This window comes from Passer domesticus, chromosome 4 (assembly GCF_036417665.1).
Source record: "Passer domesticus isolate bPasDom1 chromosome 4, bPasDom1.hap1, whole genome shotgun sequence".
Taxonomy (NCBI): Eukaryota; Metazoa; Chordata; class Aves; order Passeriformes; family Passeridae; genus Passer; species Passer domesticus.
Genome location: NC_087477.1, coordinates 26,893,335 through 26,909,993, shown reverse-complemented (window position 1 = coordinate 26,909,993; position 16,659 = coordinate 26,893,335). Strand labels below are relative to the sequence as shown.

The 16,659-nt window shown below is 37.5% G+C and overlaps 1 protein-coding gene across 9 annotated transcripts in view; it reads right to left on the bottom strand.

Annotated features, from left to right (window-relative positions):
* Positions 1-16,659, bottom strand: part of TTC29 (tetratricopeptide repeat domain 29) — a 228,177-nt gene that overhangs the window by 107,461 nt on the left and 104,057 nt on the right. For 3 of the 9 annotated variants that reach the window (XM_064416697.1, XM_064416704.1, XM_064416706.1), the window contains exons 1-3: positions 7,893-7,957; positions 4,994-5,090; positions 2,533-2,616 (exon numbers count right to left, since the gene is read on the bottom strand). In XM_064416697.1, the coding sequence (XP_064272767.1) occupies positions 2,533-2,616; positions 4,994-5,090; positions 7,893-7,902 (191 nt within the window). In that variant the 5' untranslated portion in view covers positions 7,903-7,957. Of the gene's footprint in view, positions 1-2,532; positions 2,617-4,993; positions 5,091-7,584; positions 7,604-7,728; positions 7,958-8,252; positions 8,386-16,659 lie in introns of those variants that run through there. The other 6 variants (XM_064416703.1, XM_064416700.1, XM_064416701.1 and 3 more) reach the window with 5 other exon arrangements.

Here is a 16,659-nt window from a genome sequence, read left to right as displayed (position 1 = left end):
CAACCTCCGCATACCAAAGCCTGCTTCTGTGGCAAGAAAGCACTCACATTCTGCATTCATTAATTTTTAGGTTTTTTTCTATTTCCAGATCCTTGCACCACATTTACTTCTTATTTCAAGTTAAAATCTTTGAGAAGGAAGCAAAACAAAATCAACGAAAAAACAAAGCAATAACCGGTTTTAATATAATTAAAGTACTATCTTTCTTAAGCACTATTTTTTCTCCCTCATCTCAACCTGGGACAAAAAATTATTACAAAGAAAAAGAATGAAAAACATCTCCTCATTTTTCCACAGAAAAAAAGAGAGATTATATCATGAAGACACTTAATGGAATTCTTCTCTTTTGCTGAAGTTTTGAACACAGGACAATATTTTACAATACAAGAATAACTGCAACCTTTTTCCTTCAATAGTTCATCTCAATTTTAAGGAATATTGTGAAGGATAGAATTTTAGGGGAAAATTTTAAAGAATATTGCTTTTTTCTATAAATGTGATACTACCTATACAATCATTTATTTAGAAGATAATAAATTTGTTGTTTGCCTAATGTACATTTTAAAAAAGGGTATTTAATGTTAAGCAGAAGTGTGGCTACAAGAATTTGTCAGTGCAATAATCACTGACATATAGAGTTAACCTCAATATTAAACAAAAGTACAGATATTTATATGTCAGAGGAAGGAAATTTGGTCCTTTTATAAAGAAGTGTAATAATCTGCTTCTGGAATGGAAACAATATTGAAAAACTACACAGCATATTACAAGCCATCTCTCATATTTTTAAAATAATAATACCCGTTGCCTGCTGAGACATACCAAGCATTACACTGATTTTAGTAAGATCATTTATAGACATGGCATTGCCTTACATAATAAATTTGGTTTAGATTAAATTTGATGCATTTAGTTTTTTCTAACTATATTTGTGTAGTACTAATGTAATTGTGTAGTTAGTTTGCTACCTTTTGTTTGCTCTCAAATTATTTTGTCAAGGTTATGGAAGAGCATTAGTAAATTATATATGTGGAGAGAAATTTTGTAACTGCTGATTTATTATCAAAAGCTAAAATTCCAAGAGAATTAAATGCACAGAACATGAATGTTACCTTTTAAAGTAGGTACTTAAAAAAATCTCCATAGAAGTACACCAGAATACATATGATATTTCAGTTTAATCTTCTAAGAGGCTTTGGTAACTTTGGAAAAATCCTCTTACAAAACTGTAAGGGAACTCCACTTGTGTAGGTATTACAGAACAGATGATAAAATTCTTCCATCCTGTGGCTGTCCTCTCTGGTTTCCTTTTCCACAATGTTCAGACTCAGGGCTCAGATATAAAAACATCACTTAGGAGGATTTTTTGCGTTGTTTTTTTGTTTGTTTGTAAAATGCACTTTGAAGTCCCAAGGCCTTCCCAAAATAGCAGTGACCTCTTGTGTATTACCTCAGAGTAACTGTGTGCCTGGCATGGTGTATGGAAATCCACTGGGGCTGAGGACTGAAACGGCTCCCTGGGAAGGCAACTCAGCCTGACAATTGTTGGAGTGTAATGAGCAGATCAGCCAGTTCCAGAGCTTCTGTGGAACCAGGGGGACAGTAAGGGAAGGTCCTCACTTCTGTGCTTACTCCCTGAGGTATGATACTTGCAGTAATTTTCTAGATTTCAATGTGGAAGTTTTTAGGGAAGGTTTGCAGGCACATTCTTAGGCTAAGAAGGAGTAAAGAAGCATGTTGTGCAAGAAACTAGCTGGTGGAATTCCTGTCTGACTGATAGAATATTTTTATGCTGCAAGGGTGATCTTGCAATATTCATTGTTAAGGTGCCTAGAGCCCTTGTATATGCATCCTTTTATTATTTAAATATTGAAATAAATAAATCAGCTCACTTAAGCAATCAGCAATCCAGTTTGTTAGAATTCTTTCATTAATTTTGATGGTGCTGAACCCCAGATCTGTTAAAAGACTCTGGAAGAATAAGTCAGTCATAGTCTCTTGCAACTTCTAAATGTAAATACCTCAGCTGTAAAAAAATCAAAAGTTATCTAGATTTCTTTCATTCACTGGGTTTTTAAATAACTAATGGGGTATTAAATGCTTCACCACAGAATTCAGCACTTGGGCTTGGCTAAATAGTAATTCAAAATTACAAGAACGTGTGTGTCGGTACACTGAGCTCCCACCCCAAAGGAGATATTTCACAAAGGCTCAGAAAAAAAAAGAGAAGTAAAAAGAAACAAAAAAGGCAGCACAATATAATTACTGACACAATCTTAACAATAATGTTACAAATCTTATCTAATTGGTAAATATACAAATTAGTAAAACCAAGGAGATAAATGCTTTGATATATTTAACATCAGGAGAAATGAAACATCATTATTTAATATCAACTTCAATTTTTAAATGCCAAGTTCCGCTAAAAAGGGTAAGGCCTAGGGAACTTTAAATTTAAATTACTATGATGACTAGAAACAAAGGAAACAATAAACTTATGGATGTTAAAATGCCTCAAAAAAGCCAACTTACGCAGCAGCTTCTTGTGTTGACACCCCTTTGATATTCTTCGCCAAATAATCATCTATGGCATCTTTGTCTTTGATCAAATGAATCCTAAATTTAAATGAAAAAAAATTAAAAGAAACACTGTAAGGTGCTAACATAGACTTCTGCGGCATGTATAATATATTATCATTGCCAAGTAGAGCTAAACACTGAAATATTGACACAGTAATATATCAGACATTCTATAAGCACATACAAATAGCCTTAATTTTTTGGTCGGTAGCTAGTTCAAATCTTCATTTCTGAAAGAAAACAGAGGTGATATAAGCTTTCAGGGGATCTGGTTATCTGATATTTCTGTCTAAACTAGAAGAAATTGTGTATTAGCTAAATCAGTAATAATTGATTAAGCTATCCATATTTAAACTGTTTCCTAAATCAAAACCGTTACATTTTTGTATTATCAGTATGGACCAAAGTGGTCCAATCTATTTCCTATTTAGCTTCTTCAAAATTAAAAAACAAAGGCAAATCAAGAAAAGAATTCCCAAATGCAACTCAAAATGTTTTCCTTGGTGCAATGGAATCTTTTAATACTGCTCCTGGCTTTCCACAGTTTAAGTAGCATAGTGCAAAAGGAGCTCCACTGAGGGGATAATTTGAAGGTCATCAAAATAAAGAGCAAATTTCACGATGCATGGATCTAGGTTTAAAATTTGAACTGTGCACCATTTCACCTTTCACTTCAGCCACCATACCTTTGCATCTCCACTCTGACACACACGAGAGGCCTGGAAAGGGTAATATGCACTTACTGGCCATAAAGTGAATATAAATACAATCTGATATCCCAGCTGTAGAAGATGTTATCTTTATAAAAGTAATGTGAATTTATTTTCATCCTTCTGAGAAAGAGCACAAAGATTGTCTGGTTAATCACTCAAAGATAAAAGAAATTCAGCATTAGTGTTCCACATAAATCCATTACTTTGCTCTTTCTCTGTCTGTATTACACTGCTGTCTTTCATTACAGTGATGAGAGTAAACTCTTTTCATAATGTTAGCTATTATAAGTGTCATGCTCCTTATTGCTCTGAGACTACTGAAGACATTTCACAAAGTTCATTTAAATGAAAACAAAATAGCTAAGCAAAGCAGAGATATTTTGACATATCTGTATTTAAAACAATGTAACAGTGAAAACTTCCCTCACAAATAGTGCCTTTAAATTTGTTCCAGAATTTGCTGCTGCTGAGTGGCACCAGCAGAGGCTTGTGCTTCGAGGCTGCACTTAACACAATCCACAGGAGTTGCTGCTGATGTACACCTTATGGATATTGCCATGAAAATTCACTTATAATCAACAACAAAATGTTTTCAGTATCAAAATTTTCACACCAGAATAATCAACATTTAGGAAGATCTTTGGAAGAAGGGAGAGAATGTCAAAACCCCCAAACAGAAACACTGAACTACAGCAGCAAATTCCTATCAGCTTACTGCAATTCGATCCACACTGCAGTTAAACATTTCAAAATGAAACAAAGGAAAGCCTGATGCCTTTCCATTGTCTTTACAAAGGTATCTTAATAAATAATTTTTAAAAAATCAGAGGGAAAGCCCTTAAAATCATATACAGTTTAAAATGTCACCTGCCTTCTAGCCAAAGTATGAATTTCTGACTTCTGATTGGTAACACCCTCAAACTGAAAGAAAACTACAGTCAAAGGGAAAACAAACCATAAGCAAAAACCTGCAAACTAATTACTGTATTACAAAGTTCTGTAATAACCTGTATTGGACTGATGCAACTACAAACATGGTCATCCATCATAAAGAGCTGAGCTTACTAAAAAGAACAAATACTCATGTCACCCAGGCTGTTATTCTAGTATAGCAATAACACAGAAAACATGGGCAGGTGATACTTAGGAAAAAATACACTAGGAAATTCCATCAACTCAAGAAAATCATTATGGCTTCCTATATGCAATGAGAATTAAAAACATTAAAATTAATTAAGTAATTAATCAATGTGAAGAAAAGAGACTGTGACTTGGAATGGACACTGCTTCTTTTTACAGAATTGAGTTGAAGACGGCATTTGCTAAAAGACACAATTTCTTTTCTTCCAGAGGTTGTCACTTGCCTTTTCCAAGCTACTTTATCCTTTTTTCTCTGGTGTTTCCATAATTACTCACAGTACTTCATAAAGTGCAGAAAAAGAGTCTGCTTCACCTGTAAGTTGGCTCCTATTTAATTTTAAATCACTCAGTTGCTAACAAGAAATCCATTTAAATACAATGGACACTTTTTTTTTTTTTTTCTCTTTTAATTGTGGAACTTTTCTAAGAGAGAATTTCCTTGCCTATGATTTTTGTAGTTTTAAATATTGCAAAAAAGCAAACATGATTTGTCACCGTGGCACAGCTGATTGAAGCTGTTCACAGCAAAAATGATGCTTTGAAAGAGAAGAGTTACCTACCTTGCAAACTCTAATGGGGGGCAAAGAGGCTGCTCTATGAACTTGGGATGCTCCCCTGGGCTTTGGAGGACTGCTTGAGGCAACACGTTCATTTTCACTAAAACAAACAAACAAAACCAACATTACTTTAAACAACCCTTTCACAGCAATGTGGCTTCTTTTCCTTCTTGTGATGCTTCCCAGGCCACTCTTTGTTATTTCCAGTGCATTAAAACCCAACTCTGGTTCCACACAAATTACAGCATTATTTCAGTAGGACATAGCACTGGAATGGTCATTATTTAACTTTCCACGGATTTCTCTCTTTCACTGAGGTGCTTTTGATTTCCATAGGAATAGCTGATTCAGGAACCAATAACTGCATGGGATTCATTTGAGCTATCTCATTTACTTCCTCAAGCTATCTAGGTCCAAGTAGTGATAATATTTTAAGTTAATACACAACATGGACAGATGATGGAATACACAGAGTGCAAAGCAACGACAGGCACTGTGTTAATGTTCAAAATCCTACATAATCATACTAGAAACAAGCTTTTGAAGGCGAAAAAAATGTAAGTAATGCTATACTTACAACACAGGGTTGTACTTAAAACAAAAGCCAAAAGCCTCACAGTTATTTAGAATCGTCTAGCTTGTCATCTTGAAGTACATAAATGCTAATAGGACTTTTTTGTCATATAGAGCTACTGTGTTTTTTCCCCAAGTATTCAGTCTACACTTCCTACCATTAAAGTTTCAGCTGCCAGTTCCTTCATTTTGCATGTCTGTGATCTGAGGACGTTAGCAGCAGGAGCACCCTTACTTTTAAATTTGGTTTAATGTAGGTATTGCATGCCCTGCTGGTAGGCCTGAAGGCATAAACTTTTAATAGGGATGGAAAAACAGAATATAATAAGAGGGGGAAAAGAATTTAACTATTTGCTACATTTAGTGAAAGGAAATTTATTTTTTGGGAAATAGGTATTAGATATGAATCAATTTGTTACTGAATGATCAGCATCAAACTAGCAGATATTTTATATATTAGCTTTTCTGGGATCAAAAGCCATTTCATTGATGCAGTATTTTGCTGTGGTTATATTGAAGTAATTTTTTAAATTGTGTTACTTAGAACTGAATGATAAGGAGAATTATAGTTTGAAAGGATGACAGGATAGGATATTTCTCCTAAGTAATTATTTTGGGACCTCGTGCTAATGATAATATTTTTTACAGAAAGAAAATAGATATTATTTATAGATAAACTGGTCTGCAATTAGAGGCAGCAAAATTTAACAGAAGCGTGTCCTAGAAAATAAAAAAAAATCAATAGAACAAAAAACATATGGGTAATTCATCAGTATAAAAGATTATACTTCTCACAGAGAACGACAGCTTTGTATACAAAAAACTATATAGAAAGGAAAACCCCTTTTTAGGAAGATGCTATTCCGTGAGAAATAGTAATTGGACTTTTGGAACAACAATACTGAAGCCCAGAGAAGATGCAAAGCTTTCTACAAGCTTTTTTGTTGTGAGGTACTGAGTGGGAAAATGAACACAGCCATGCTTTAGTGGAGGCTGAGGAATTTGGCAAGCCAGAGGGGCTGACTGCAGCTGTGGGGTAGACAAGGGGGGGGAAGCAGCTGAAAGGAGACCCCCACAGAGCCACTGCAGCCATGGAAAGCTATTGATAGGGAGCTGTAATTTGGGGACTGCCACAAAGCACCTGGCTGGAGCACACGACAAGTCCTTGCTGGCTCACACGCTCCATGAAATCAGCTCTGTGGGAAAAGAGGCTATCAGGCACACAGGTCTCACAGCAGGCACATATGCAGACATTTTTCTTAGCATGTTTCTGCCTCACAAGAACTAAAATATTGCCCTGGCTTCTATTTCAAACTCAAAGCTTGGGAGAGGGGGAAAAAAAACCCCAAGCTGCTTCATAATAATGCCAACTGCACTTTTAATTTAGATGTGGGAGATTGTTTTCAGAGTGAAATGGAGGGTGTATTTCTCTCATTCCCAAGGTAACTAATTCTTACAGGTAAATTACAACCACAGACACATGACAGAAGGTGCCACATTCTTCTGAAACCCATGCTATTTCATTGCTGGTCATTTAAAGACCACTTTACATCTTTTTACATCCTTTATGATAAAGTCCAAGCCATGTCTCATTTACTTAATCAAACAGCCACCAAATTCAGCGAAACATGAGGTGGTGCAGTTTGTTTCTAGAGAAGTGCTTCACTGAATCTCACAATGGAGGGAATCTCCCCATGGACTGCAGCTGCTCCAAGGAGCACTGAAGGTAAAACACCAGCTGATCGCTCAGAGCAATGGTGCCTTTCCCGGCACCTTTTGGGAAATCCCTTTGCTCTTCTTACACGTTTTCTGAGGTATTAACAGGAGGTTGAGGATTTCCCTCCCCAGGAAGGAGGAGAGGAAGCAGGGATGGATGGATGGATGGATGGATGGATGGATGGATGGATGGATGGATGGATGGATGGATGGATACACCACACGGCTGTCTTTGTGGGCATTTCTGCTGCTCCTTGGCACCTCGTAAGATAAAGGCACATCAGAATGTGACAGGACAGACTTACTGGCACGCTGCTTTACTACACTGAAAGTAATAGTGTAAATTGATTTAAAAAATAAAAACGATTTTTGAAATCTACAGCCAGCGTGATGGAGGCTATTTGTTCCAAGTGACGCGGACGAGGTCACGGCCTCAGCCCGACCCGTACCCTCAATGCCCGCGGTCCCTGCGGCGCTGGGAATGCAGCCGCCATCCGCTGCTGCCCGCCTGGGGACACCTCAGCGTGTGCTTCACCTGTCCCGCTACAGCCCTGGCGCTTGGCTCGGGTACCGATAAATGCACCCCATCAGCCGGAGCTCCCCGCGGACAGACCTGGGCCCATGGCGCGGCCGCAGGACGGGCTCTCCCTCCGCGGCCCGGCCCCTCACGGGACGCCGCGGCCTCGCCATGGCGACGGGGGCGGGCGGCGCTGGGGCCGGGCGGCGCTGAGGGCCGGGCTCCCGCAGTTCTCACGGACCATCCCGCCCCTTCCCTGCCCGGCTGGGGAGGCGCCGAAGCCCGGTTAGACCCTGGAAAGCGCGGGGGCTGTGAGAAGTCGGCACGGCCCGAGGTGTTGGTGTGCTTTCCAGGGGCTCAGGTGAGCTCCCAACGAGCTGCCTCAAACGGGAGCGTCCCTCAAAGCTGAGCGAGTTTCTGAAGCTGGCACGCAAAGAGCCAGGATCGTACGGACACCTGAGGGAGTGTGGGCAGCCTCTCTGATGCTGAAGGGTCACCTGCAGTGAGCAGGTTTTCTTCTTGCACAGAATCACAGAATGGTTAGGGTTGGAAGGGACCACAGTCGGTCTCTGGTCCAACCTCCCTCCTGAAGCAGGGTGGTCCCAGGGTGCATGGCACGGGATTGTGCCCAGATGGTCCATGAATATCTCAGTGAGGGAGGCCACACTCTCTCAGGACTATGAGTTCCAGTGCGTGGTCACTACACAGTAAAGAAATTCTTCCTCATATTCATGTGGAACTTCCTGTGCATAATTTTCTGCTGTTGCCTCTTGTCCTATTGCTGGGCACCACCAAGCAGAGCCTGGTCCATCCTCTTGGCATCCCTCCTACAGATACTGACAGACCTTCATGAGATCCCCTCCCAGTTGTCTCAGATGAACAGGCTCATCTCTCTCAGCCTTTACTTGTAAGACAAATGCTCCAGTCCCTGAATCGTCTTTGTTGCCCTCCATCCTTTCAGGACCTCTGAACCTTCCCAAAGTCCTTCAGGACTTCTGAGTAAGGGAAAGAGCAAGTAGAAAAAAACATTAGACTGAATCTCTCAGTGACAACATGAAGGCATTTGGTTTGTGGCAAATGTCCTCAACTTCTGTTGATGAGGGTTTGCTGCTTAATTTAAATTTAATGTTAAAGATGCACATACTGTCACCAAGGAGCTGTTCTAAGGGGCTGGCCTGCTTGGATGTCTGGGGACTGGTCAGAAATGGAAATACTGAGAAGGAATCAATGAGCTTTTGCTAAGTGCAAATGAAAACTATAAGAGAAACCCAATTGGGATGTCACAGAATATAAAGAACAGAGATTTGTCAGTGACTTCTCTTTTTGTGTTGGAAACTTGACACTGGCAGGAGATCATTTTATTAGCACAGATTTGACCTAGTTTTTATTGCTACAACTGTTCAGAAAACAGGAATGTCAGAATCAATTGCTGTAATCTATTTTGGAAGGATCAAGTGGACAGAAAGCACTTAAAAATGGCATTACCTGTTTCTGAGTTGATGGCAATCGGAAACAAAGAATCTTGCATGTTTATGGGTCAATGTTCTAGTGGATAAGTCAGAAGCTGACAGGGTACTTAGCTGATATCAAATCACACTAGAGAACAGCATGACCTATGCCTTACCCACCCACAACACATAGGGAAAGCACTGCTGTACTGAGTGAATTTCAGTCTGAGTGATAAATGCTGAAGGTCTCATGCTGCCAGCGTTAAAATGTACTTGGAATTTCAAAATATTTAAAATGTCAATTTCCTAATTCTTCAAAAAATGTTGCATCCAACACAGAGGAATTCTATATTAGACCTCATCTTGTCAGATGAAAAGGAATTGATCACAGAACTAAAAATTAGCCATAGCTTAGGTATAACTGATAATGATTTGATCACATTTGATATGTGCAAACAGAATTAAGTCTAAGCCAATAATGCATATACTTAATGCTTTGGAAGTGCTAATTTTATAAAGGTGAATATTATTATAAGGTAAGTCTGTTGGGAGAAGAAATTTAATCTGAAGTGGGAGAATAGTAATTGGAAGTGGTTTGAGGGTGGTAGTGCAGATACCCACTCAGCCAGAATGCCACAACTAAAGAATATGTTTGCTGAAAAGCCAGGGTGGTTTACAAGGCAAACATCTGCAAAACTGGAGAAAGAATGTGGTGTCATTCATGTACTCTGAAAGGCAAGAATTGCAGAAAATTGCTGTGGCAAGTAAAAGGTTATGAGGGAAATACAGATATGTTCAACTGAGTTAAAATGAGGAAATTGGAGGGGGTTTGCAAGTATAGGATACAGGAAATTATCTGAATAGCAAGACCCTATTAAGACCCCAAGAGCAGAGCTTAAACATTAATCAGTGAGAAACTTCAAATGTTGAAGATACACATACTTGTTCTGTCATTTGGGAAGATGGCAGTTGTTGTAAATATGTTGTTAAATATGTTGAAGAGTTGTTTTCTATTCAAAGATGAGGGAGAATGGTTCAGCTACTGAAAGAAAACTGCCATTAAAGCTTTTGGAATGAACATATCTATCAATGTTAATATTCAGAAGTTCTTGAAACACTAAGACTTTTTAAGGAGGGTGAAGCTAGTATTGTTCTAATACTTTATAATAATAAATGGGATAATAATAGTTTACCAATGTGACATTGATCAGGCAAAATATGGAATAGACAATGTTGTTAACTCAGTTAACAGATAATTTCAAAGAAGAGAGACATTTCCAATTACTGTGGGCTCCTGCTAAAAAAATCTTTATATCCTGGTGAAAAAATAGAGTCTGGCAATCAGACTTTGCTGTCTTAATGAAGCTGCAGATTTTGCTTATTGATGTAATTTAATGTGACTTTAGTAAAGCATTGGACTTATTATCATTTGGCTTTTTGGATTAAGCACTTCAATGAGACAATTGTTTGTATCCTGTACATAAACCTACAAAGAAAACTTGTAAAAACTGAAAAAATAAACCAGCAGATTTAAAATTACTTTTAATATTCTGGAATGATATCTGAAGTACTTCACAAGCAGACATTTATGCCATGGCTACATCTCCTGTGTTAAACATATATAATTCATTTTACTTGGAAGCAAAGTAAGAATTTTTTTTATGGAGATGTGTTCAAAGGATCCTGCATGCCAAACAATATGTAAGTTAGAGAGAACACTCTTTAGCAGAGAATCAAAGGCAGTCTACATCTCTATAGTAATAAAAAGAGGCAGTAGCCTTTCTGTGGTTAAGGATGAAACCAACTCCTATTACAGTGCTGTGTTCTAGCACCAATTTAATTTGCCTAGAAATGTTTGGCCTGCAGGTCCTGAAGAGAAAGGATGTCGGTTTATAGAAAAAAAATTCAATTGCTAGCACTTCTTTGCTCCTATCATTAGAGTAGGTTTTTTCCCAATTCTGTAAGCAATGATAATGTCCAAGGAATGACAGTATTTTATAGCAGATACTCTTTTCAAAAACTGCATGAAGAGTTAATTTGTTTGAAAAAAAATTGATTTCAGACATTGGCATATTCAAAAATGTAACCTAGCGAGGCAAAAAGTGCAATGTATTGATTACTATGAGTAGCTGCTACCCTTAGGAAATATGTTTGTGCACCTTTAATGGTTACATGGAAAACAAATTGCTGTGCTTAAATGTGGCAATATCCAGAACTTACCAGGACATATCTGGATACTCCTGAATACTGAATACTTGAATACTGCTCATTTAAAAAATAAGTGTTTTGATTCCTGCCTACCTGTTCTTCTTTGGTCCCTGACAGTTCTGATTTTCCTGTTACTTCTCCACCTGTCCACTACACAAAAATGCCTCAAACCTGAAGTGTCCCCAGTCCTTTTCTTTAGAAGGGAGGGAAGAGGGAGAGGCTTGGTGAAAACTGAAGTATGATGGTGTGAAAAGTATGAAGGAAAAAAATAAGGAGGAAAGGCCAAACTGTTAAAAATACAAAACCAGGGAACTGAAGGGTGGCAACACTGAGCATGCTATCAGGTAGCAATCAGTGTACATAGATTTTCTTGGCATTTCCCTGAGAGCACCTAATAAGCTTAGTCGTGAATGTTGGAATTGCAAATAATACTTTTACTTTGTAAAAGTCATGCTCTAAGTCTTTATATTATGCCATTGTAACTCTATATTCTATGTGCATTACAGACAAATGTGCCTCAGCATGCACTTTATATGTTGTGATAAAATGAAATTTATGCCATCAATATCTCCTCCTGGTTCTGTTCACTTATTTCAGGTATTTTTATAGGTCTGCATCAGATGGATTTTCACCTACTGAAAAATTTGTTACAATGTCAACTGACTTGTTTGGCCTTCTTTTGAAAGCTGTCTAGAAAGATTTATATAAAAAGTTAATCAAACTACATCACTGACTCAGCTCATCAGAGCAACTTTTTCATCACAATAACAATATCTTTGTGACATCTAGCTTATCATCATGAATTATGGGGGAAAGGATAAACAACCCATTAAGAAATTAAAGGCCCACAAAGGTGCAGTTTGATAAAGGATAAAAAAAACCCACGGGGTATGTATAATAAAATCTCTCTCCCCTGAAGAGTGATTGTTATCTTTCTTTCATGAGCGTCAAAGACCTGGAGCTTCTCAGTGCCTCAGGCAAGTGAGTTTGAAGGTCTCCTTCATGACTGAATGGGAAATTGTAATCAGAATTAGGTTATGACTGTTTATCCTATAGAGCATTTAAAAAAATGTTTTATGTGTAGAACTGATATTAGTAACTGAGAGAAAAAGCCACTGTAATCACATTTAGAAAACTCCATTGTATTTTCAGTATTCAATCTGTGATTATCTGTTTATTCTGCTGTATGTTGGGACAAGCTGTTCCATGAAAAACTGAGCTAAATAGTTCTAATACATTAATTTGTATAGTCTTCATTCTGTAATAAATGGAAGCCTGGGTACAAGAACCGTGATGTACAGATAAAGATGTCTTTACAACCCCAAGAGAAATAAGTTATTCTTAAATAAGTTTTCATTTCCTGAGACAAAATATGCAGCCAATATTCTTACTGTACAGCAATTAATTATGCCTTTCTTTATCCTAATGGAAGACAGCAGTATTTACAGCCTTTCACACTCCTCTGAGTGAATTTCATGATGCTGTACGTGGTATGGCTTGTGGCTGAATGAGACTCTAACTAAATCAAGGGAGGTGCAATCAAAATGAATGACTTAAGTGATGACAGTGGAATTATCCTTTACAGTTCTGTTCCTTGTATGATAAATTATGCTTAAATTGGTGAAAAAAATGATTTGAGATAATAAGAAAGACTGCCAGCAAGACATGCTCATATTCAGCTGGCGGATAAATTATTTTTTTCCCCAATAAGCTGAAACTCCAGAGTTTTGCACTTGGTCCCTGAAAATTGTTTGCTCTTAATTGCTATTAAACTCTTCTTTCATTATCATTTTCTATTTCTGGTCACACCCGTTGATTGCATCTCATCTAGAGCACTGATACAGGCAAGAGCAATTATTATTGCAGGGAACATCTAAAACACTGACACAGGCAACAGATCCCTTTTTGTGATGGAGCCCAGCCCTGAGACCTGTGTGCACTAGAGCAGTGTAAATGATAACTAACAAATAACAACTTGCTAACTACAGAGAACAGATGTCTTTTGAGGTTGGCAGATCTAAAATTCTCTTTCTAGATGACTTCTGGAGCAGTGTCAGTGACAGCCAGCATTGCCTTTGGCCTGTTCTCTGTTAGCCCACGATTTATAGGATGTGTTCTGATGGGAGAATACCCAGCAGAGGCTCACCTACATTTTAAAGGCTTACTTACAGAGGTTTATAACTTAAAGTAGCAGGAGTGAAAAGGCATGGAAAGGTCATGTCTAGGAAAATAATGTGTTCTTACACAGTCTAAGGCAACATTTAGGTGTGTCATGCCAGAGACAGTTCACATGCTTTGGGTTCAGTAGGTCTGGTGATTAATGGATGTTTATGCTCGACTGTGTTAACTCTTTTCTATCCACAAGGCTAAGAAATGTTGCTCCTTTTTTTGCAGAGTTGGTGTTTAAATTGAATTTTGGAAACTTTGGGGGTGAAAAGCACTTTGTTATGCACTTCCACATCCAGTACCACTGGGTACTTACATCCAAACTTGAAATTAGCCATTGTGATAAACCTGTCCATTATACTACTGGAACTTTGTCATAGTGTCCCTACCAAATTATTTTGTGGAAGTTTCTTATACATTAGATTGTTGTTATCAACCAGACACAAAAGTGATGCTGAAATTACAGTGGAGGCCATTTTAACATTCCTTATCAGTGACATGAATATAGGCTTCATTTATTAATTGTAGCTGATTAGCCACAAGGCAAACATTTAATTAAACCTTGAGAGACAATAACATTGCACATAAATTATCCATTTAAGAGCACATAGGTCTTTATATTTCATTAAAAATTGTTTAACCAATAACAACACATCTGAAGTTCATTCTGTATTTGCACAGCATTTGAAGTCAGAGAATTCCCTAGTGCATTTCTGGGTTGTTTTTTTTTTTTTCTACACATTTATTTCTTGATGTGTTTTGATTTGTATTTACTTACCATTTGTTCATGCTGTTTTCCTGATTAGTCAGACTGCCACTCAAATGATGGGTTAACAATTGATTTAAAAATTCCTACCAAATTATTTACTTTTAAAATTATTTCAAAATAGTCTAAAAGATATGTTAGGTGCTCATGGGATTCAGAAAAGCAAAAATCCACACAAATGTGATGTATTATTGCTATAAATTGAAGGCTTCTCTTTTGAATTATTTTTGTCCAATGCAGCTATTTTCTGTTCTTCTAGCACTGGGATTTTTTTCCTGCAAGAATATATGCTTATTGTTTTATATATTTTCCTGAATAGTGGTATATTACATTAAATGTATTTTTAGATTCAAGCAGCAAGACGACTGCTTAAGAAACCGTTATATTAGTCTAAAATTCAGTTTTCCACAAAAGCCCCCTACTTTTCATGAGTTTGAGAAGATCATTATCTGCTCTGTGAAGTACCTTTAGGAACTGAGAACGCCCTTAAAACATTTGTGGTCAGCCATAAGCTTTGTGGGCAGGTTAATTTTTTTTTTCAGCATATGTTTTCTACCTGGAACATTTTCTAAATATTGTAGACTGAGGAAAAGATATCTTACAAGTAGTCAAGGAAAAAAAAGCCAAATTTATAAAAATAAAAATGGTTTATATACTGTAGTGCACAGATTCTTATTTCACATCATTAATAAGATTTACAGCCCAACCTCAAAGTTATAAGAGCTTGATACTAAATTCTATTTCACTATCTTGTGATTGTTTTTAAGGAGCATAGGGAAGTATGATGTGAGGTATACTTGATTTTCCTTCAGTGTGTTTATATTTACACAAAAACATTACAAAAGTGTCATACAAATATTTGTGTCTTAGAGATTACAGATATTTTCTGGAAATAAGTCAAAGGATATTTCTATAAATGTTAATGCCAGCTCATATGCCTGCCACCTTCTTTACCTGGCTTTTATCTCTGTAGGCAATACTAGAACAGGGATCTTGCTTCTCTGTTTTCAAAGTGTCTTATTTATAGGAGTACAGGGAAAACAGATTCTGCTTAATTGTGAGATAAAAGCACTTCTGAAAATCAGTCTGGTGAGGTATTACCAATGCTTTGCAAATAATTACTTCTTCTGCTAAGACATTGAAACCAGACAAGCTACCTTGTCTTGTAATAAAACTTTTCTTTAAAAAATTGCTGAACTTAAGTAAATGAGCACCACCAAGGGAGCCAATATGATTAAACCTTAGAGATGAGCCCTCATATCCCAAGCTGGCCTCTTTCCCTTCAGATTTAGGAACAGGCTCTGTGACTTTCCAAAGCACTTGGTTTTTTTCTCTTTTCCCATTTTATTTTTTATTTGGAAAGAGAGGATAAAAAACCCCAAAACATCTAGAAATCAATTATCAAATAAAAGCAAGCAGACAAAATAACCACACCAAAACACAAAAGCTGAAATGCAGTAGATTTGCACAACTGCCTGTGAAGTTAAATGTAGGTTACTACATTCATCTACAAAGATATTCAGATGGCAAATGGAAAGTGGCTGCTGTGAAGCACATCACATTCATATATAATTGAAGTACCCGAGAGTAAAATACTGAGGCACAATAGGTGACAACTGATAAAAACAAGAGAAGAAGTATAAAACAGGATACAAAACTCTGGGGAGTACAGGGAGTACCTAACATAGGATGAAGAATCCACAATAACTGTATCAAAATTACCAGATAATACAAAAATAATAACTGAACAGTTAAAGCCAGAGAATTCAGCAAAGTGCTGCTGTTGGACTGATACGTTACTGCAATCAGAAACATTTGCTTGATTTTCTTCACTACCACGCAAAGAAGAGGAAGATTTTTGGCTGCCTGCAAGATGTCCAGAATAGGGAAGCAGGAGTTTCCCAGCAAAAGCCGCTGGCTTCACTCATTCTTTATGGATCTGCCTCAAAACAAAGTGTTCACAGATGAAGGTGATATTTATTGTCCCTCAGTTTGCAGGGATGCCCAAGTGTAACTCCAGTTAATACTGGTTCAGTCTAGCCTTACCCTTATTTTGCTTGCTTATCTTGGTCAAAGTAAAATCTTTGGGGAGTGTAAAGCAGAAGACAGCAGCTGGAAATGGCAGTTAGGGGCCATAAATCCTGAGAAAAGCATTATCAGTAAGCTAAGAGCAGAACTTGGATCTATGTGCAGTTGCAGTAGGCTTTGATGTAAATGCCTTTGTTTTGTGGTGGCTGCAAAGCCCGGGCTGTTGAGTCACATTCTCCCCCAAATT